The sequence below is a fragment of the Phocoena phocoena genome, chromosome 13 (genome assembly GCF_963924675.1).
Source record: "Phocoena phocoena chromosome 13, mPhoPho1.1, whole genome shotgun sequence".
Lineage (NCBI taxonomy): Eukaryota > Metazoa > Chordata > Mammalia > Artiodactyla > Phocoenidae > Phocoena > Phocoena phocoena.
Window position 1 is genome coordinate 73,523,301 of NC_089231.1, and position 20,916 is coordinate 73,544,216.

Consider the following 20,916-nt stretch of genomic DNA (forward strand, 5'->3'; position numbering starts at 1 on the left):
AAGCGGTTGTAGGGCGAGCAAGGCCTGCCCTTCTGTGCTCCCACTGGGGCTGGGGCAGACCCGTGGTACCAGAACATTCTGTGGTCTCAGGAAGAAGGAGGAGCCTCCCAGTCATTGAAGGCTGATGGCCAAGTGGTAGAGCTTCCGCCTCCTCAGCCTGGTGTGGGACATGACCTGAAGAAAACGAGGGAGGGTGTCCTCGAGATGCCAAGCCCCAGGAGGAGTTTTGTGCATCTCCCTCCAAGCCACACAGACCTGATATAACATTGTCTGGAAAAGAAGGAGAGAGATCCCTGCCTCCACCTGGTTTTCCAGAATTTTCTTTCTTCACATTGTGAATACACCATGCATGATCATGTCTCTGAGCCAGCTGGATAATTCAAAATAAACTGTCGAGGGACCCAGAATGTAACAGAGGGATTTGGGTGCCGCCCTCCCGTCTGTGCTGAATCCTGATGAGCCACTATAAGTAAGCATCACACAGGAGGGGTCCTGCCTACACCCCCAGAAGTGTTCCCCTACCCCAGCGTCAAGACTTCAGGAAGTGTCACAGCACTTGTGGCCTGGGGGATTCATGGACCTATGTATCCTGCAAGAAGGAGCAGAAGTTCAAGGTGAAGGTGAAGTGCTGGCTTCGTTGCCTGGCCTTGGAGATTCGGCAAAGCAAGGAAGACAGAGGTGGGATGTGAGAGCGTGTGTGCCGGCCCCATCCCTCCTTGGGCTCCTGGTCCCCTTCCGCCCCCCTGAGCCTGCCCAATCCCATCTGGACGATGTGTGGACAAGCAAGACGTTTCAACATGTTCCTCATTTACTAAGAGTTAAATAAATGTACAGGCTCGCCCTTAGCCAGCTGCAAGCTGCAGGGGGTGCCATTCCCCCCTGGTTCCTTCCTCAATCCAGGATGGAGGCAGTCCACTAGGGCTGGGTTGTCTGCAGCAGCCCCAGGGAGATGAGCCCTTGGTTGGCATGGCTCCCTTATCCCGCAGGACCTCAGCCTCCCCGGGGTGGGGGGCTGTGAACGCCTCCCCTCAGCTAGCTGGGCGCCAAGCTTCCAGGCGGCAACCTCTCCTCTGGTCTCGCCTCTCTTCTCCCTCTGGGCGCCTCAGCTCTGCCAGCTGCCCCGGCCTTACTGCCTTCTGAGCTTAGCAGCTTCTCCCCCAAAGCAGGGAAGGGTCTGCTGCCCCCCGACCTTGACTTGGCACCAGGTACAGAGTCACGAGTCTCCCATAGGAGCAGGGACAACACCTAGGCCTGCGGGGGTGGGGGGCTTTCCAGTAGAGGTGAGATGTCAGGCTGACATCAGAAGGTGTGATGCACAGGGGGACAGATGTCCAAGAAAACGGGAGGTCATGGTGGCCGGGGAGAGGGATGGCTCAGGACGAGGGAAGCTAGAGAGGCCTGCTTGCCCCAGGCCCTGGCACAGAGGAGCCACTCAGGCGATGCTTATGTGAGGGGGGACAGGTGGGTCCAAATGGGTGTGTGGGTTAAAAGCAGGAAGGGGGGCTGGGTGGAGTGGCCTGATGGGGGCACAGGTGACAGAATGGGGCCACGTTGACCTGTGACCTCTCTCCCAGCTACACAGGCTGGTGTCCTGAGAAGTGTGGCCGGCAGTTCCCTGCGGGGTGCCAGGGATCTCCACAGGCCCGGCCTGGGGGTACCAGAGTCCAAGGCTGCCCCCTCCTGTTCCAAGTGACAAGATTTACCCTGAGCAGCAGGGACAGTCCCTCCCGAGTCCCACCAGGAACAAGCTCTGCTTCCAAGCTCTGCACGGTTCCCTCTTGTGCACTGAAGCAGCCCTCCTCGGGTTGGGGCGCCTCAGAACACCCCCCTTTTCTGAGGGGAACAGGGTGGGGACTGAGGCACAGTTTTCCAGGGAAGAGCAGCAGCCTGGGGGCCGTGAAAGTTTTGCAGGCTCAAATGTCTTGGTCACCCCTGCAGCAGGCTGTGTAGGCTCCAGGGCCCATCCCCTGGGAGGCCGTGTCCATGGTTACTGGGAAGAAGAGGCCATCTGCGTGGAGATGAAGGTCTCAATGACGCTGTGGTTGGATGGCAGCAGGTGGCTATGGCCGTTGGTGGAGTCGGAGCTCTGGTACAACACCAGGCTGCTGGAGGACACTGCAGAGGCAGAGGAGGCCGCTGGCTGCCTGCCACGCCCATCCCGACCCCTCCCCGCCCACCATCCCTAAGGGGTACTCGGGATGGGAAAGTGGCACCTCACCACCTCCTGAATCTCAGCAGGTGACCGGACCCCAGAGTCACACCTCTGCCCTTGGGCCTTGTTAACCCCCCGCCAGGCTCCAGGGCCACGAGGGAGTGGCCTTCCCAGCACATTTTAGTGGGAACATCACAGAAGCGCTGGTGAGCCGGTGTCGTGGTTAGTTTTATGCGTCAGCTCGGCTGCCTTTTAGTACCCAGTCATTGAGCCAAACCCCAGCGCAGGCGTTGCTGTGCAGGTATTTTGTAATGTGGTTAACACCTACGTCAGTTGACTTTAAGTAAAGGAGAGTTCCCTTGATAATGTGGGTGGCCCTCATCCAGTCAGTTGAAGGCCTCAAGAGCAAAGGCTGAGGTTTCCTGGGGAAGGAGACTGCAGCATCACTTCCTACCCTGCAGCTCTCAGACTCGCCAGCCCTCACAGTCGTATCAGCCAGTTTCTTAAATATATGTGCGTGTGTGTGTGTATTCCTATTGGTTCTGCGTCTCAGGAGAACCCTCAAGAGAGCATGAATGGGCTTTGAGTTTGGACCTGGGTTCAGGTCCTGGCCCCACTACCTAGTGGCTGTTGGAAGCGCTACCAAATCCCTCTCCTCCTTGGGTGCTTTCTCATCTGTAAAACGGGGATGCCAACACACACCTCATGGGTAGAGCACGGAGCCTGGACCGTGGAGCCCTCGGTGACTGTCCCTATAGCCACCAGGGCTGGATGGAGGATGCTGAAGCTCACACTTAGCAAGTGGCTGCCCTGGGTCTCAAAGCCCGGCAGCCTGACTCCAAAGTGCCTGCTCTTCACCCTGACGTTGTGGGCTGCAGACTCAGGTCTTCAGGGAATGGAAATGTGTGGGTTGGGTGGGACGTGGTGGGCTGGAGAGCCCACACTCTGTGGTTGCCATGGGGCAACACGAATCCTTCTGACTTTGCAAGAGGAGCCAGAAGTCTATGAAAGCTCTTAATTTTTAGCTGTTGGCAACGAATTCAAAAAAATGCTAAACCCTGAGCTAAAGCAACACATCCATAAGTCACTTCTGGTCCCCAGCAAGCCCAGTTCTTACCTCCTGATTACCCCCTACCACCTCTTCCGGTTATCTTTTTCCTCAACTGAGTTAATAGATGTTCCTGTGAGACAGGCCCATCTCCTGTGGTTTCACACCCCCCTCGGCTCACTTCAGGGGAGCACAGGTGCTCCCTCGCATTTACCCCCTCCCTGCCCCCCTTCTGCTGCCCACGACTTCCTCCCCAGCTATGGGGACGGCGGTTGGGGGGGCAGGGAAAGGCCACTCACCAGTGGGGCTGGCGCTGAGCCGATGGGTGGGCTGCAGGTGCTGGATGCCAGCAGGGTCCTGGCTGGGGATGTGGATGGTGGCAGCCTGGGACGCTGGTGTGTGAAGCCCAGACTCACTGGAGGCCTCAGCGTCTGAGGTGAAGACCTGGCAGAAGGGCAGCTCTTGAGCCCCCAGGGTGTGCACTGGGGCAGGACCCAGGGAGGGGCCGGGGCAGGCCTGGGCCTTACCTGCTTGGTGGGCGTGAGGCTGGCCAGGGCGCTCAGGTTGGTGGTGTCGGTGATGAGCATGGTCTGCGGAAGCAGGCCCGTGTGGGTGTACTGGGCCACCTCGGGCTTGTGGCTGTAGAGGGCTGGCCGGGAGGGAGGGAGAAGAGAGGAGGACACAGACTTGGCACCTGGGCTGGGCTGGACCCCTCCCAGGAGGGCCTCAAGGTGGGGGGCTCAGGGGAAATGGGGCGTGGGCCTGGTGAGCAGCCCAGTGGGGCAGTGGCTGGGGACTCAGGGCTGATTTCCAAAACTGGGAGCTCCAGGTAGAGGGGTTGGACGCTCTCCCCAACCGCAGGGGCTTGCTCTGCCTGTCTCGGTGGAGAGGAGCCTGGGCGAGGCTGGGAACCCAAACCCAGCTCCTGCGGTCATCTCGAGAGGACAGGTGTGAAGGGCAACGGGAGGCACAGGTGCTGTTAGGGCACTAAGTACCGGCCTTGGAGGGAAAGGCCAGGGCTCCTGTTAGGGGTTGAGGAGGGGGCAGCATTTCTGAATCTCCAGGACCCCTCTCCACAGTCTAACCCAGAATTTCACCTGCAGTCTCCAGCCCCACAAATACACACACAGATGCCAGTAGAAAACAACATAAATCACGTATTCTCACATGGACTCAGATGAAAACACAACCACCCACATACACGCATAAATGGTGCCCTCAACCAAATACACAGATGTTCAAGTCCACAAGCCCTTATCCAAGAGTCCAAGTTCCAGAAAGGTCTGAAAGCCAACAGGTTTTTGTCTGGTTGGCACTAGAGCTCATTTGGTGGCAAAATCTGACCTGAACCTGATGTGAGGCTGAGTCTTTATTAACCCACTTCGTGGAATTCTACCTTTTGCTGCAGGAATCATGGTGTTTGATGACAGGGTGTTGCCCCAAGCCCTGCTGGGAGGTGTGTCATTCATGGTATATGCACCACGTTACCTTTCTAAAAGCTGAGAAATACATATGGCCCCAAGGGCACACGTGGGTGTGCACACACAAACACCCACTCACACAAACCCATGTGCGTGCACACGCAGCCACACGGGTTCACACACTGAAACGTATTCCAGCCCACAGACGCTCATCTGAGCACCCGCAGAGCCGCCGTCACAGAAGCACTCACACTTGAATCAGACACACACAGACCACAGCATCTGCCAAGCCACCCTCTTCCCCTGGGCTCAACGACAGCCAGTCTCTCCCACCGCCTCCCCCAGCAGGGGGGCCGAGGGGTGCTCACCATGGGGGCTCTGCAGCTGGGCCATGGTGGCCATGAAGGGGCTCTGGGCCACGTGGCTCTGCACGGAGGGCATGAGCGGCTGCTGGTAGGAAGGGTGCAGAGGCTGCGAGAACTGGACGGGCTGCAGGGTAGTCAGGCTGCTGCCCATGCTGTTGATGACTGGCACGCTCTGTGCCTGCGTGGAGGCCAGGCCTGGAGCGGGAGGGGCAGGAGTCAGCCAGACCTCCTGCTGCCTCCATGGCCTCCCCAGGCCCAGCCCTGACCCCCAGGGGCACCATCACTCCCTCCTAGGGCCAGTGGGTAGGAAGAGGGGACAAGGTAATCAGGAAACAGCCTTGTACTAGGAACCTTCACTAAGTTACAGCCCTGGCAAGTTAACTCCCCCTCTGAGCTGCTAGCTCGTCATAAGGGCAGGGGGTGTGTCAAACTAGGGTCCCTGGAGCCCTGGGGTTCCACAACGATGCAAAGGCCCTGGGGCTTAACTCTCTGTACCTGGCTCCCAGCAGCTCCCTGTCTGTCTTATATATTGAGTTTCTGCATAATAGTTCTGAATAAAGTTTTTCTGGGCTTTAAAACAAACTAAAACCTAAAACCTAGAAAACTTCAGTCCCCCTTGCTCTGCTCTGTTTTCCCATAGCTGTTTTCCCTTTTAAGGTACTATATAACTTATGTATTGGATTGGCCAAAAAGTTCGTTCGGGGTTTTCTGTAAGCTGTTAGGAAAAACCTGAACCAACTTTTTGGCCAACCCATATTCTGCTTATTGTCTGCCTCCCCACTTGGGTGGCTGAGATTTGGGGCTGTTCGGTCCACTTGTGTATCACCAGTGGAACACGGAGTGGGCACTCAATAAATACATGAAGGAATGAGTCCCAGTGGCTCATCCTGCTCCTGGATTCTGTGGGAGCCCCATGAGCCCCTCACCCAGATGCCCCCGTCCACCCCACCAGCTTACCAATGACCAGGGTGGAGGCGCCCGTGTTGGTGAACGTGGGGCCCAGGGAGGCAGGCTCACCAGGCCCTATGGCCATGACCCCGGGAAGCGAGGCCATGATGAGGTTCTGGGGCTGCTGGTTGAGGCCCGGGGATGTCTGCTCCAAGCTGTGCAGTGCTGTCAGGGTGCTGACAGGGGGCAGGGGGCCCCCAGTGGCCGAGACCTTGGAGGGGAAGCCAAACTGAGTCAGGTGGGGTCCCACCCTACTTCCCTGGGGACTGCTCCAGAATCTTCCAGCCAAGGGGAGATTGGCGGGGGGGCGGGGGGGAGATGGGGCGGGACACTCACCAATTTGGCTTCTGTGCTCAGACTGTGACTGGGCTCCAGACCCGTGGGGGACACTTGATGCAGGGGTGCAGACACTGTCACCAAGGGACCACCACTGCTTGAGGGCACTTCCGCCCCCTCACTGGTTGCAGGCTGTCCATAGCGCACTCCTGGAGCGGGAGCAGTGTCCAGCCTCAGCACCCCACTTCCCTGCCCGCCTCCATGGTCCCCATCATTCCAAACTGCATTGGTTTGCGCAGACCCCCCACCCCATCTTTATGCAGCCAGCAGACTTTGCTTGAGTGTCCACTTCCTGCCAGGCCCTGTGCTGGTTGCTTCCAACTCCTTGAACACAAGTAGGTGCGCAATAAAAGACAACTGAGCCAGGGACTTCCCTGGCAGTCCAGTGGTTAAGACTCTGCGCTCCCACTGCAGGTGTCATGGGGTTTGATCCCTGGTCGGGGTAAGATCCCGCATGCCGTGCAGTGCAGTGTGGCCAAAAAAAAAAGACAACTGGGCCAAACTGAATTGACGGTAATGAAATTAAACCACAGCAAACTTGAGTTGAATAGAATGAACTGGAATTAGTTGAATGAAACTGAGTATCATTGAATCAAACCAGAAATGAATTGAGTTTGATTGAGTCGAATTGAATTGAATTGGATTGAAATTGAACTGATAGAAAATTAACCGAATTTCCTTGAAATGCATTTAGTTAAACTGAATCAATTGGGAATTGGATTGGATCAAACTATTCCAAATTTAAATGAATTAAATTAGATTATAATGAGTTGAACTGAATTGAATTGAATTGAACTGAGCTGAAATGAATTGAGTTGGTTTGATCTGGAATGAGTTGAAGTAACTGAAAGCAAGTGAGGGTGGAGTGGATGGAATGGAATACAGTGGGCAAAGTTGAGTGGTCAATGGAATGGAGAGGAGTGGAGTGGATAAAACTGCAAATAGAGTGGGGTTGGAGCTGTAAGGAAGTGCTAAGAGGTTTGGGTGGCTGCTGCCACTGGGGTGGTGCTCCCCAACTCTCCCACCCACCCCCATATTCCCTCTACCCACGGTCCCAATCCCCCTGCCCACATGGCACTCACCGTGGACCTTACCAGGGGAGAGGGCCGGTGGGGGCAGGCCAGGGGAGCCGTGGGCAGGCAGCGCAGGGCCTGGGCCTGGCCCTGGTGGTGGCCCGCTGTACGTGTCCATAGCCAGCTTGTGCCGAAAGGCTTCTTCCTTGCGCCGATTGGCAAACCAGTTGTAGACGCGCACCTCTGTGACGAGGTTGGAGCCCAGCCCCTGCGCCTGTGAGGGTGACACCCCCCTCTGGATGCACTCCGCCCTGCAGAAATGGCCACTCATGAGCCTCTGGATCAGGCACAGAAGAACCCTCCGCTGGGGCTGGGGGGAGGCTTCTGAGAAGTAGGGCTCTACCTGAGTATTTGCTGAGGCTGGCAGACCTGGGTTCCGAGCCCAGTCTGCTGTGCAACCTTGAGCAAGTGACTTAGCCTCTCTTAATCTCTTCAGTTATAGAGTGAGCCCAGTAAGTGTAGGGTTGTAGTGAGGATGAGTGAGACGAGCAGCCACTCAAGGGCTGCTTGGGTCGGTGGGGGGTGGGTGCCAGGAATGGAGCTAGGTGTCAGACACTGAACAGGAGCTGAGAACTCCTGGGCCAACAGCAGGAGCTCTCAAAACCTGGGGAGCCTCCCTCAGGACCCAGAGCCCCTCTCGCCTACCCCCAGCCCAGACCAAACCAGCCCTGCTGACCACCAGCCATTCTACCTGTTACACTCCTCCACCAGCGCCTCCCGCTCCTCCTTGCTGGGGTTCTTCTGCCTCTCATAGGCCTGGAACAGGATCTGCTGGGATGCTGGGCCCCATTTGAAACGGTTTCTCCGACCCTTCTTGGTTGGTAGCTCATCGCCCGTGGGCTCTTCAATCAGCCCACCCTGCCCTGCGTGGGTGAACTCTGTGGGCACAGAGAGCCATTAGCAAAACACCGGCCAATCCCACCTTCCAGCATTGGTTCACCATGCTGGAACTGGTTCACCATGCTGGAATTGGTTCACCTAACCATGCCCATGGTTCTTTCTCATTCCTAGGATGCTGAGCCAGAGGAGCTTACAGCTAGAACTTAGAAATCATCTAATCCAGTGATGACAGACACACAGCACACACACCGCCCCTTTCCTAACTTGGGTCCAAGGGAGACATCACTAATCAACCCCTGCGTACTTTGCTACCGGGCCAGGATATAATCTCACAGTCCTCAATACAAGGCTCCAGGTAAGCATCAGCATTTGTTCACATTTGACACATATGCCATCCCGTTTTATAGATGAGGCATCTGAGGATCAGGGAGGTTAAATATTTTTCCAGGGTCGCACAGTAGAGCAGAAACTTGAACTGTATCTCCTGAGTAGATTCCGCGCTATTTTCAACATTGCAGACTTGAAAATCAAGCTTAAAGTATAAGTATTAGCCAGGAGAGAAGAGACCCAGACACTTTCTCAGCTGGTTCTTTGGTAGGAGGCCAGTTAATGGCGCCTCCGAATAACAGAACAGCTAGTAGCCCTTCAAAGAGCAGGGGAAATATGTATATAGCCAGTATATACGTACAGTACCCCTGGAAGGTTACGTATGAGACCAGGAATGCCAGTGGCTGCCTTAGGAGAAGGACACCTAATTTTTATTGTAAAATCTTTACTTCTATTTTTTTATAAATTCAGTGTGTATTACCTTGAAAACCTGGATAATTATAAAAGAAACATCAAAAACATTTTTTTTTTTTACACTTAGGCTCAAAAGTGTGGAAGTGCACTTAGGATTTTGTGGGGTATGAGGCCCGGGTTCCCTAAGCACACACCTCACCTCGGAGCCTCTACTGCCCTTCCTTCTGCCTGAAACCCCATCCCTGCATCTTCATGGGTCAAAATTCAACTCACACTTTAAGACTTAGTCAAAAGATCATACTTCTAGTTGATCCTTCCTGATGCCCCTGCCTCCCTGAGGAAGAGATTATTCTCTCCTCCTCCACCAACTCAACCTTGGAAACGCTTTCTGTAGTGCCCTAACCTGGGCCTGGCGCACGGTGAGTGCTCACCGAATCATAATGATTTGTTCTCCTGCTTCCCCTCTACACAGGGAGCTCTTGGAAGGCAGGGGCCCAGTTCACCCACCCAAAGAGGATGCCCAAGACCAACCCTCCTCCCCTCCCCCAGAGCGCCTTGCACAGAACAGCTGATACATGCTGGTTGAATCCTCCCGACTTCCTCTCAGTCTGCCTGTCCGAGGAATGGGGTGGGAGGCTTCCAGCTCCCACCCTCGAGCTGCGGGTAGTCCCAGGCCCTGCCGGGAAGACAGGGCTGCGGTCGGTTATTACTTACGCTGGGCCACCTCTCGCTGCTTGCGGACGTACCAGGTGTACAGGGCGGCTCGCTTCTGTGTCTTCATGGGGGTGCCCTTGTTGAGGTGCTGGGACAGGTGGGATTGGTTGAGGCCGGTGGTGTCGACCACCTCCCGCTGCGGGATGTTGTGCTGCTGCAGGTAGGACTTGACCATCTTCGCCACACGCCATGGGTCTTCCCTGGGGCGGGAGGCGGGGGGACGAGGACAGGCTGCTCAGCCCAGGGTGGGTGCTGGGAGCCCTGTCCACCCGGGGGGTGAGGATGGTAGATGGAAGCAGGCGTGGAGCCCAGGAGCCTGTACCTAGACTCAGGGACAGGAGGTATGGGCACTCATGCCAGGACACAAGGACATGGGGACAGAGACTTGCAGACACATACACATGGCAGACATGTGGACACAGGCCCCAACCAGTCCCACACAGACATAGGAACAGATGAAGGTTTCGAAACACAGACACACAGAGACATGGATACAGATGTAGACAAAAACAGACTCCCCCGGGAAGCTGCACAAGCCAGATGGGGAGGGTACTCATCTTTGTGCCTACTTTAAAGATTCCCCCCCACCCAATTCTACCTAGAAATGTTATTTGTGGCTGTGTCTTAACCACTGTGAGAGACTATAAACACCTGGAGGGCAGGAACTGTCTTGTTCTCGGCACCCAAAATAGGCCTGACATAGAGTGTGCCCTTGGTGAATGCATGAATGAATGAGTGGATGGATGGATGGATGGGTGGGTAATGGGATGGTCAGTGCATTGATGGTGGATGGTGGGTGAGAGGATGGATGGATGGATGGATAGTTGGGATGTTGATGGGTAGATGTTAGATGGATGGGTGGATGGGTGGGTGGATGGATGGATAGATGAGAGAGATCTACTGGAAAAAAATTTGGGTCTGAAAACAAGGAGAGAAACGTGATTCTCCCACTTTACATCCAGGGCCACTGAGGCTCAGAGCACTGTGTCTCTTGCCGAAGGTCACAGGGTTAGCCCAGTAGAGTCCCACCCCAGCTTAAAGGATTTGGTTCTAAGTCAGTCTGTCAGATAAAAATCACAGCATCAAAACGCCTCCTGAAAATCTGCACTAAACCCTAGATGGTGGCGCAGCCAGTCTCCCCACAGCACTGAGGCGGGTGGCTAATTTCTCAACAGAGTCCCAGGTGAAGGGGTTAGGGGCTGGCATCCCAAGGCCTTGTAAGAAAAATGTGTCTGAGCACGGAATCCCACTCTGTGGGCTCAGTTCTCTCACTCGAGGGATTCAAGGGGACCTGAGGCCACCTGTGGCTCAATCTCCTGTTTTCCGCTCACTGTGGGGAATGGAAGGGGTCAGGTTGCCTGTACGATAGAAATTCTTCTCTCTTCCTCTTCTGCTCTGTCTCAACCCTCCTCTCTTCCCTTCATCCTCTCTTGAGCTTCTATTACAACCATGTGTCAGATACAACAGTGCTGAAACAGGCAGAGCTGGGATTTAAACCCAGGTCTGTGTGATCCTAAGCCTGTGTCCCCACAGCCTTGATGCAGCAGTTTGCTTCTAGAATTGAGGCATATGTGACAAATGGCATGTGTAGGAAGTGATTCATCTCCGTGTCGTTTGCCACAGCCAAAGATTGGAAACAACCTAAGCGTCCGGCAAAAGGATGCTGATTAACCAAATTGCATGCCTCCGTACAATGCAGCCGTAAAAACCCACTGAGAAAGCTCTGTACAAGCCCAGATGGAACAGTTTGTGTGGTAGGTCTGTTGTGCTATGTGTGTAAAATTTTAAGTGGGATAAAAGAAGATTTCTACGTATTTGCTTTGTTCACATGAAATACCAGAAGTATACAGAATGAACTGGAGTCACTGATTGGATGCTGGGGACAGGGTGAGAGGGGAGGGTTTTCTCTGTTATTCTTCTGTACTTCATAAATTATGTATCAATAATTTAGTATCATATAATATGCTACATATGCATATATAATGTTTAAAAGTGAATTGTGAAAAAAAGAAAAGAAAAGAAACCCCCCAGTGCTCTGAAACCCACCCCACACTGCCTTCTCCCCTGGCCCTTCTCTCTTTTCTCAAAGAACCAGTCTCGCCTGCATCCTTGACAATGCCCTTCCGAGACATGAGGGCACAGAGCCTTTCATCCACTTTGGCCCTCTGACTTCCTCCTTTTTTTATCAGCAGTTCCCATACAGGCAGGGAGGAATGGAAGGTGGGGACAGATATAGTTAATCAGCAGTCGGTCCAGCAAAGTCCCATTTGTGTAGAAATGATAGCCGTGAGAATTCATGTTTCTTGAGTATTTATGGTGAGCCAGGTAAGGGCTGGTCCTTTAAATCTTACAGTAACCCTAGGAAGTATGCCCATTTCACAGGTGAGAAGACTGAGGCTCAGAAAGGTGAACACTTGTCCAAGGTGACTTCGCTGGGACTCAAGAATATTTCACTTTCCTGAACCCCTTAACTACTCCCCAAGCCCTATCTCCCTGCTTTCGTAGGAGCCTCACCTCCCCCGGTCCCCGGGTGCCAGTCAGAGCTGGGAGGGCAGGGCAGGACAAAGTCCAGCCTTGTGCTCCGTGGCAAACATGTTTATCTGACTCCGGGGCTGGGCTGCCCGATAGCCTCCCTCCTCCCCCAACTGCAGTCATCACCCTCCTGAGAGATCCTCCCTCGCTCTGTCTGTTCTCCAGAGAGAAGGAGCCCAGTCTTCCTTCAACAGGGCCTCTCCTGGCTCAAACTAAAGATTTACTGTCTATCTCTGTCCTTCTGACCCCATGTGTCTCTATCTGTCTCTGTTTCTCTCACTCTCTCTCCTTCTGTCTCTGTGTCTCTCTGTTTTCTGCTCTCTTTCTCTCCCCCCCTCCCCCCACACACGCACAGTCTCCAAGAACATGGCTCTTTGCAGGACATTTTCCCCAACGCAGAACTAAGAGGCCAGGTCTCCAGGCATCTCCTGCTTTCACTCTAATGGGTTTGAGAGTCGAACCAACCTGGGTTCAAATCCCACCACTGCGGCCTCGCGCCCAATGTGCACATGGCCCGCATCTCCCCTGTAACACAGCGTGAAATTCACGCCTGCCTCCCTGTTCTCTATTGGGAGAACTGAATGAGTGTCTAATAGGAGTGAAATGCTGAGGACAGGGCCAGGCACACAGTAAGTGCTCAGTAAGTGGAACAATATTGTTACCATCAGCAGCAGCAGCAGCGACCTAGTCCTGGGACCTCCAGCCCCACAGCAGAGGGAAGAGGACCCAGGAAAGGTGAAGGTCTGCCCACAACCCCCTCCTTCCGCCTCCTGCCAGTTCTAGGGTCAGTCAGAGGTTCGAGGCTTTGGGCCTCTTGCTCCCTGGCCTGTGGGGTTTCAGTGGATCCAAGGCTTCAGAGCTGGGAGACCAGCCTGAAGGCCACTCATCCGGAGGGGGAGCCGAGTTCTCAGTGTGAATCCCAGCTCTGCCACTGACTCTCTGGGTGGCCCTGGGAAGTTTCCTCAACTGTGATAGGGAGCTAATATTTCATAGGTTGTCAGGAGGAGAAAACAAGCTTAATGCACTTGTAAGCGCTTCGTGAGTCCTCGAGCACTACGTGGAAGTGGTCAATGGTGACATTAACAGCAAGAATGACCCAGGAGGGTAAAGAGGGAGATAAATGTATCAAGGACAGGCATGCCACGTCAGGATGCTGTGCAAAGTGTGGGATTAGGAGGACCTGGGTCCAAGTCCTGGCCTTACTGCTTTGTACGAGTTACTTTGGGCAGGTCACTTTGCCTCTCTGAGCTTTAGTTTGCTCATCTGTAAAATGGGACCACTGATAACAGCAACTGTTCGTTGCACTCACATGCTTACCCTGTGGGTGAGCGTTATGATCAGCTCTGCCTTGCAGAGAACACTGGGACTCAGAAAAGTGAAATTGCCTGCCTGAGCAGAGCTGGGGTTCAAGCCCAGGCAGGCTGGCCCCAGTTAGGGATGTCAGATTGCCCCACCTTGGCCACTGTCTTCCTGGGTCTCAGTGCCTTGGTGCTGCCCAATGGAGAGGACCAGAGACCCTCAAGATTGAGTTTGAGCTGCTCAGGGACAGGAGGGCCCAGGAGGACACTGAGGAAGGAGCCCTGGGAACGTGTTACTCCCTTGACCATTACAGCAGACATTCCCAGGGCTCAGAGAAGCCTAGTCCCTCATTCATTCATGCTGTGTGTCAGCACTGGGGTGGATATCAGGGGTCTGAGTGGTGAACAAGCCTCTGGAAGAGCTGCTGTTGTCATAGCAGGAGATAGAGAACAGACAAATAAGGTAATAATAAGTAATGATAAGTTTCAGGGGAAAGCCAACGGAAGTAGTGGAAGAGGGAGTGACTGTGGTGGCATTTGAGCAAAAAGAGGAGAAGGAATTGACCATAGGAAGATCTGGAAAGAGGGTTTCGGGGAGAAGGTACGACACATGCAAAGGCCCTGAGGTGGGAATCAGCAAAGTGTAGTGTAACTGGAGGAAAGTGAGGGAGGGAGGGAGGTCCCTCAGGAAGAGATCAGGGGATCAGGGCAGGGAGTTTGAATTGTACTCATTGTCCGGGTAGGGAAACGGAGGCAGGAGGAGAAGAGACTTGCCCAAGGTCACACTTGGTCACACTTGGCTTCCACGGGAAGCCCTGCCTCTTCACCATACTTTCCAGCCTCAACCTCCCCCACTGGCCAGGCCTTCATGGGGGTCCCCCACCCCTCTGCAGCCTGTGCCCTGAGGCTCAAGGCCCCACTTTTTCCCCTCGGGGCGTTTTCAGATCCCTTTTGTTACCTGAACAATAAGTAACCCGGGTAGTTAGTTATAAACCCCGCAGGAACAAGGAGCTGGTTGATAATTTATAGCAACATCTCAAATTTAAATGGAAAGTAAATAGCATGCTGTTAGCATTAAAGAAAACCCAATCGGGGCGGGAGGCAAGCACTCCAGCCTCCTTGCAGCTTGGGGCACCTCGCTCTCTCCCCAGCCCATTCTCCCAGCTGCGTGTCAGCCCCTCTTCCCTCCCTGCTCTGCTGGTCCGCTCCACTCTGCTTCTCCAGGCCTCTCTCTCCATCTCCCCTGACGCCCTGTCTCTTTCTCCATGTGTCCCCTCTCTCCCTCAGCTTCCAGGTCTCTGCTGGTCCCCAGGGAGCACTTTGACCCCTGCTTCCCGCTCGAGTGCTGTGGATCAAGCCTTTCCCTCCACCCATCATCCCACCAAAGGGGCTGCTGATCAAGAGGCCCCACCCAGCCAGGTAAGGCCTTTGGCACTCCCTGCCCCCACTCCCCCCCGAAAGCCCCCAGTCCCATCTGGGGCCCTGAGCAGGTCTGGCCCTGCCCCACCCTTGTCCGGGTTGCCCTCGCCCTGGGTCTGGAGATGCCAGACTCTGCCCCTCCCCTGCAACGCGGCAGGGCCCTTTGCCCTCCTCTTCCTGCCAAGTCAGGGGGCCCTGGCTACTCCCCTGCCTCCTGCCCAGGCCCTCAAAAGGCCTGGCAGGCCCTGAGAGCTCCCTGAGGCAGGGATCCAGCCCTCCCAACCCCAAGCTGGGATCAGGACCTTGGACAGAAAAGAGGTGGTCTTTGGGACTCTTGCTCAGAACCCCCAGCCACCCCCAGCTGGCCCCTGGCCCCGGTCATGGTGACTGAGGGCACCAAAGAGAGTGGGTGTGGAGCCCCAGCTGGGTGGCCTTAGTCCAGCTCCGTCCCCCTCAGAGCCTCAGTTCCCTCATCTGCGGAGCAGTTGTCCCCAGGTGCCTCCAGAGTTCATCTCAACACTACCCAAAATGATACCTGTGAAACCTCAGCACGTGCCCACCTGGCTGTTAGGATAGAGGTTACAGAGCCTTAGGGGAGGGGCAGTCCCTGCAGCCCCCAGGTTCCCCTTCCCTCACCTCCAACCTCCCCCACCCCTGCTCGGTGCGAAGTTGGTTGGCTCAGGCTTCCCCAGGCTACCAGCCCTCCAAGTTAATGATCACAGGCCTTATCAGAGCCTTTTGCCATTTATAAATTTATAAAACAAAAGAGAAATAATAAAGCCCGTGGGTAATTAGTAACCAGGTCAGCTCTGCTGAGGAGAGGGGAGGCATCGGGCTCAGACCCACCCAGTTCTCTGGGAGATGGGGAGCCAGCCAGTGGGTGGGGTACAGAGTGGGGAGGCTTCTAACGGTACCCACTGGTGAGGGGCATGGCCTGAGGCTGTGCCGGAAAGGGGAGCAGCTCCCTTCCCAAGGCTCCATTTCCCTCAGGTAAGAAAGACCTGGGTTCTGCTGACTGAATGCTTAAGTTCCGGGGAGGCCAAGCGGGGCCCCCAAAACCCCAGCCTGGGCTCCCCCTCCCCACTGGTGCATCTGGGTGCCTAGCAGGGAAGTTGGGATTGAGGGAGTAGAAATGGGCATGGTAGCTAAAAATTCCCTGCTTCCCCACCCCCGTTGTCCAGGGACTAGAATCGTGGACTCTCCTGCTTTGTCCCCATCTTGGGGCTCCCCTGGGGCATGACCCATTTCCCAAGCACCGGGCTGAAAGCCTTGGCTCATGGAGACTCGGGACCCCACAGAGGGCCGGGTCAGGGGCAGGAGGCTCCAACCTCCGAGCTAGGACCCCACCCCACCCCCGCTTCCAAGCTCTAATGGACCCTGTCCCCCTTGCCGACAACCAGCCTAAAGGCTACAGCCCATGGGACTCTGGACTGGCAAGGGCTGGTCAGGAGTCGAGGCTGGGCCCCTCCGGGCTCCTTGGGAGCTGGGGACAGGGGAGGGGTCCTTACTGCAGCAGGGTCTCCACCACGGCTTTCTGGTGGGCTGCCTCCTCGGGGCTGAGGTTCTCCAGCTCTCTGAGAATGGGCGGCGTGAAGTCTTCCCCCTCGTCGTCCGTCTCGTCCTCGGAGCCCCTCGTCTCCCCCAGCCCATTGGGCAACTCGGCCAGCTCTCCTCGACCGCCGCCACCGCAGGACTCCCCCTTGTCCGGGGGACCGTCTCCGGCCAGCAGGTAGGGCCCCGGCTCACCCAACGCCTGGATCAGCGCCTCTTTGCTCAGGCCTGACTCGAGCAAGGCCGCCAGGAGCTCCGTCTGCAGCTGGCTCAGTTTAGAAACCATGGCTCCACTAGCGCGGGCCACGCGGCCCAGGGCCACTGAGCCGGCCGCCTCCCGCCCCCCCCCCCCCACCCCGGCGTGGGCTGGCTCCGTGCTGGCCGGCCAGCAGGCAGGCCCAAACCAGGCTCCTTGCGCCCGCTGCCCCCCCAAACCCCACTAGCCAAGCCCTGTGGGCACCCCCAACCCCCAACCCTGGCCCCAGTGGCCAGTGAATCAGGGCCCCTGCCCGCTCTGTTTACATTGGAGCTGGGGAAATTCTCCAAGGTTCATATTTATCCATGTGCTTAGCGAAGGGACTGAACTTTGGACTTCACCCTGCAAAGTGCAGGCCTCATGGCAGCGCAGAGGGACAGGGAGCCGTGGCCTTCCATGGGAGTGGGCAGAGCGGAGGGCGGGGGAGGCAGCGGTGGGGGGCCCAGGACAGATGGGATGGAAGGTACTGGGAGCCAGGGAGGCCTTCGGGTGACCAGCATTGGGTCCCTCCCCCAGCGACCTCGTAGGGGGCCAGGCTGAGGCAAGAGAACAAAAACAGCCTTGGGAACAGAAACAGCAGAGTTCTAGGCTGTCGGGTCAACTCTCCTCAAGGGCAAGGCTAGGACACATCCATCTGAGGACCCCCCACTGCCAGCCCCAACGTCTGGCCTCCCAGGAGGGCAAACGCGTCAACTAAGTCTACTGTGGGCTGGGTCTGTAACGTGCATCATTACCTCAGTGTAGCCCCCTAACAGCCCCCTAACAGAGTAGGTACAGGGATTGTGCCCATTTTACAGAGGAGGAAACTGAGGCTCTGAGAGGGTAAGCAACTCGCTCAAAGTCACACAGCTAGCAGGGACAAGTGGAGTGGAAGCAGGGTGTGGCCAGTCAAGCACTTGGTGCAGGTGCAAATTTTAAGGGGATGTCAAAAAACTCAAGACGAAATCAATATGAAAAAATATTTTTATATACTCTATTAAAAATTCAAAATTAATGTAAAACCCAAAAGAACTTAAAAGAAATGTCCACACAAAAATTTGCCTGCGAATGTTCTCAGCAGCATGATTCACAAGAGCTAAAAAATAGAAAAAACATAAATATCCATCAGTGGATGAATGGATAGAAGAAATGTGGTCTCTCCGTGCAATGGCATGTTATTTGGCCATAAAAAGGAATGAAGTCCCGATTCATGCTACAGTAGGCATGAATCTTGAAGATATCATGCGAAGTGAAAGAAGCCAGACACAAAAGGCCATCTATTATATGATTCCATGTATAGGAAACGTCCAGAATAGGCAAATCCATACAGACAGAAAGTAGATTCGTGGTTGCTGGGGGCTGGGGAGGTGGGGGTGGGCACAGGGAATGGCTGCTTAATGGGTACAGGGTTTCTTTGGAGATGATGGAAATGGTCTAATATTGATGGGGTGATGTTACACAACTCTGTAAATTTACTAAAAACCACTGAAGTTTGCAGTTTTAAGAGGGCAAATTTTATGATCTATGAATCAATAAAATATACTTTTCATTAATTTGAAAAATTAATGCCAAAAATCTGTGATGAACAAAAAATATCAAAATGTTAAATAGAGGCAGGTTCCAACCCTCACTCACCTCCCGCTAATGCCAGTCCTAGGCAAAAACTCATCCCCAACCCCCACCCTTCCCTCTTCCGGTAAGAGCCTGGACAAAAATTCCTGCTGTCTGTCCCCTGGGGTGGCCCTAAGCTCCCAGAACAAGGGGTGTGCACCATTGCCTGGAGTGGGCAGGGTGGTGCTGAGGGGCTGCCCCCAGGCTGGGGCATCTCTCAGGGGTCTGCAGAGCCAGGGTCATGCTTGGCAACGGTGGAAGGGAGAAGGCGCCCTTGGCCAGAAGGCCCTCCCTGCAGGCCAGGCTAGGCCAGCAGGGGGAAAGGGGCTTCTTCATTTTTGCACTCACCTGACACACTCAGCTGTTGTGAGGCCCATGCGGCCACTGAGCACTTGAAATGTGGCTGATGCCTCTGGCTGAAATGATAATATTTTGGATCTACTGAGTGAAAGTTTTTAATTTTAAAACTAAATACTTTAAAAATTAGAAAACTTAATTTCACCTGTTTCTTTTTACTTTTATAATGGTACCACTGGAAACTTTTGAATTACATTTGCGCCTCACATTCTATATTGGACAGCACTGCTCTGTAATTTACTTACACGTATGATGTTTATTATTTATGGTTTGTCTGCCTCTGCTAGAGTGTCGGGTCCCCCACCCCCGCTCCAGGGCAGGGCTTTTGTCTGTCTTGTTCACTGCTGTATTCGCAGTGCTTAGTATGTTGCCTCCTCCGTACTTAGTAGGTGCTCAGTAATATTTGTGGAATGAATAAATTTCATTGCACACCGCCCAACGTATACTTAGCTCCGCACCAGACTTTAGTAACGTATGAAATGCTGAGAACCGCTCTGTGAAGTAGGCACTGTTACTCCCAGAGCCCGGCCCTCTGCACAGGATGGTGCTGGCAGTTGCCCCATGAGGACGTGGGCCCCCCACATTGCTCTCAGTGCTTCCCTTCTCCTCTAGCACAAGTAGCTTTGGGGTCAGGCAGCTCACTACTGGGGGCAGAATTCTCAAGTCCAGCTAAAGGACAGGGAAGATGCTGCATGCTGTCCCTTCGCAGTTTCATGGCTCTCCTCCTTGCTACCCCGTCCAGGAGGCTGCTTGCCGCCTGCAGCTGCCCTCGGAGACTTTCCTCTAGAAGACAGAGCCAGACAGGGTGGGGCCTGGGTACTTTGCACAACTTTTGGGCTCATTGACTGCTGGGTCCCCCCCGGCAGCCAGGTGGCTGAACTGGTGACTCCGGGACTGAAGGTGGATTTAGTTGGGAGGAGAACAGTGGTGTGGGGCGGGGGGAGCCTCTAGGGTGTCTAAGGAGAGAGACCCTCAAGGTCCAACTTCAGCTCCAGTACACACAGAGGCTATTGTCCTGGCCACCCCCCACCCCGACTAGGGCTCCCTCTGAAAATGAGAAAGGTGTCGGTTATTGATACTTGGCAACAGACAACTGAAACGGCGGTTCCAGCCCCCAGCCTGCCCTTCCCCACAATCAGGGGACACAACTAAACAGACTCAGAGGTTGGGAGAGGCATTTTGCCTTCTTGAGAATCACTCAGGACCTAGTGTGCGTTTCACGGGCCCCCCACAAACACACCCCAACCCCGCACTGGGTGGCCTCAGGCACTGAGTTCACCTTTCATGACTTATTTATAAAACAGAGGTGTAGATCTCCTAGGGTTGCTTGAGACAACTTTGTACACCTAATGCAGAGATTTGTTGGGCTCTACACAACTGCTCAAACTTTGTAATTAGATTGGACGTGACCACCTTCATTTCCTGTTACACAGTCATTTTTGCATGATACTACTTTCTTTTTATTAGAATAACTGCCATAAACCCAGCTTCACAAAATTATGACATCATCTAACATTCAAACTGCAAACTACCTTGAGCTAGCGCAAGGTGGCCGACAGATGTCGCTGTGTTCCTTTCAAAAATCCTCTAAAATATTCTGCGGCTCCCAGGGGCACCTCGAGGCGTAGTTTGGGAACTGCGGACCTAAGGGATGGTCTTGGACACAGAGGGTGTTCAGTAAACCGTAGTTGTGAACTTTATCACCATTCTCGCCTACTGAGTGAGTAAATGTTTGCAAAACCGAAGTTCTGGCAAGGCACAAGTCTTCTCCTTGGCCTTAGGAAGCGGCGCAAGAGCGGTGCCCCGTCAGCCAATCTCAGGGCTCTCTTGGAATTTAATCGCCAACCCTACCATCCCACCGCCCCCACCTCGGGGCCCACCTGTATTCATACTTGGACTATTCTTCCTCCCAGCCCCACTACCTTTAACCTTTTAACCGTTTAACCTTTATTGAGCAGTCGCTGGTATATGCAATTTTCATGCTTTTTCTCATTTAACATCTCAACAGCCTCATGAGGTAGGTACTTTTATCCCCATTTTACAGATGAGGAAACTGAGGCTCTAGGAGGCTATGTAAACTGCTCAGCTAGTGCTTGGCAGAGCTAGGATTTGAATCCCAATCTCCCTGATGCCAGAATCCAAGCCCTCGACCACTATTCCACACTACCTCTTTCTGTGAGGCAGTTCACTCTCATTAAATACTTGTTACTATTATTTTGTTGTCATCGTTGTTTTGTTGTTCTGGTTAAGCGTAACTCTGCTCATTGGACTTGTC

General features: G+C 54.4%; 1 protein-coding gene across 3 annotated transcripts; it reads right to left on the reverse strand.

Moving 5' to 3' along the window:
- Window positions 1–1,371: 1,371 nt before the first annotated feature.
- On the reverse strand, window positions 1,372–17,194 carry HNF1A (HNF1 homeobox A). Of its 3 annotated transcripts, none has more exons than XM_065890558.1 (10): window positions 16,396–17,194; window positions 9,639–9,838; window positions 8,035–8,221; window positions 7,353–7,594; window positions 6,271–6,419; window positions 5,944–6,145; window positions 4,990–5,181; window positions 3,728–3,849; window positions 3,500–3,644; window positions 1,372–2,115 (listed from the first exon to the last, which is right to left on the reverse strand). In XM_065890558.1, exons 1-10 carry the CDS (start codon window positions 16,722–16,724, stop codon window positions 1,988–1,990), a joined length of 1,896 nt encoding a protein of 631 aa, XP_065746630.1. In that variant the 5' UTR covers window positions 16,725–17,194; the 3' UTR covers window positions 1,372–1,987. The 3 variants fall into 3 exon arrangements, with proteins under 3 accessions (XP_065746630.1, XP_065746629.1, XP_065746631.1); XM_065890557.1 differs by having other exon boundaries at window positions 1,988–2,115; window positions 3,500–3,659; window positions 16,396–16,724; XM_065890559.1 differs by lacking the exon at window positions 4,990–5,181 and having other exon boundaries at window positions 1,988–2,115; window positions 16,396–16,724.
- Between the last annotated feature and the right edge of the window lie 3,722 nt (window positions 17,195–20,916).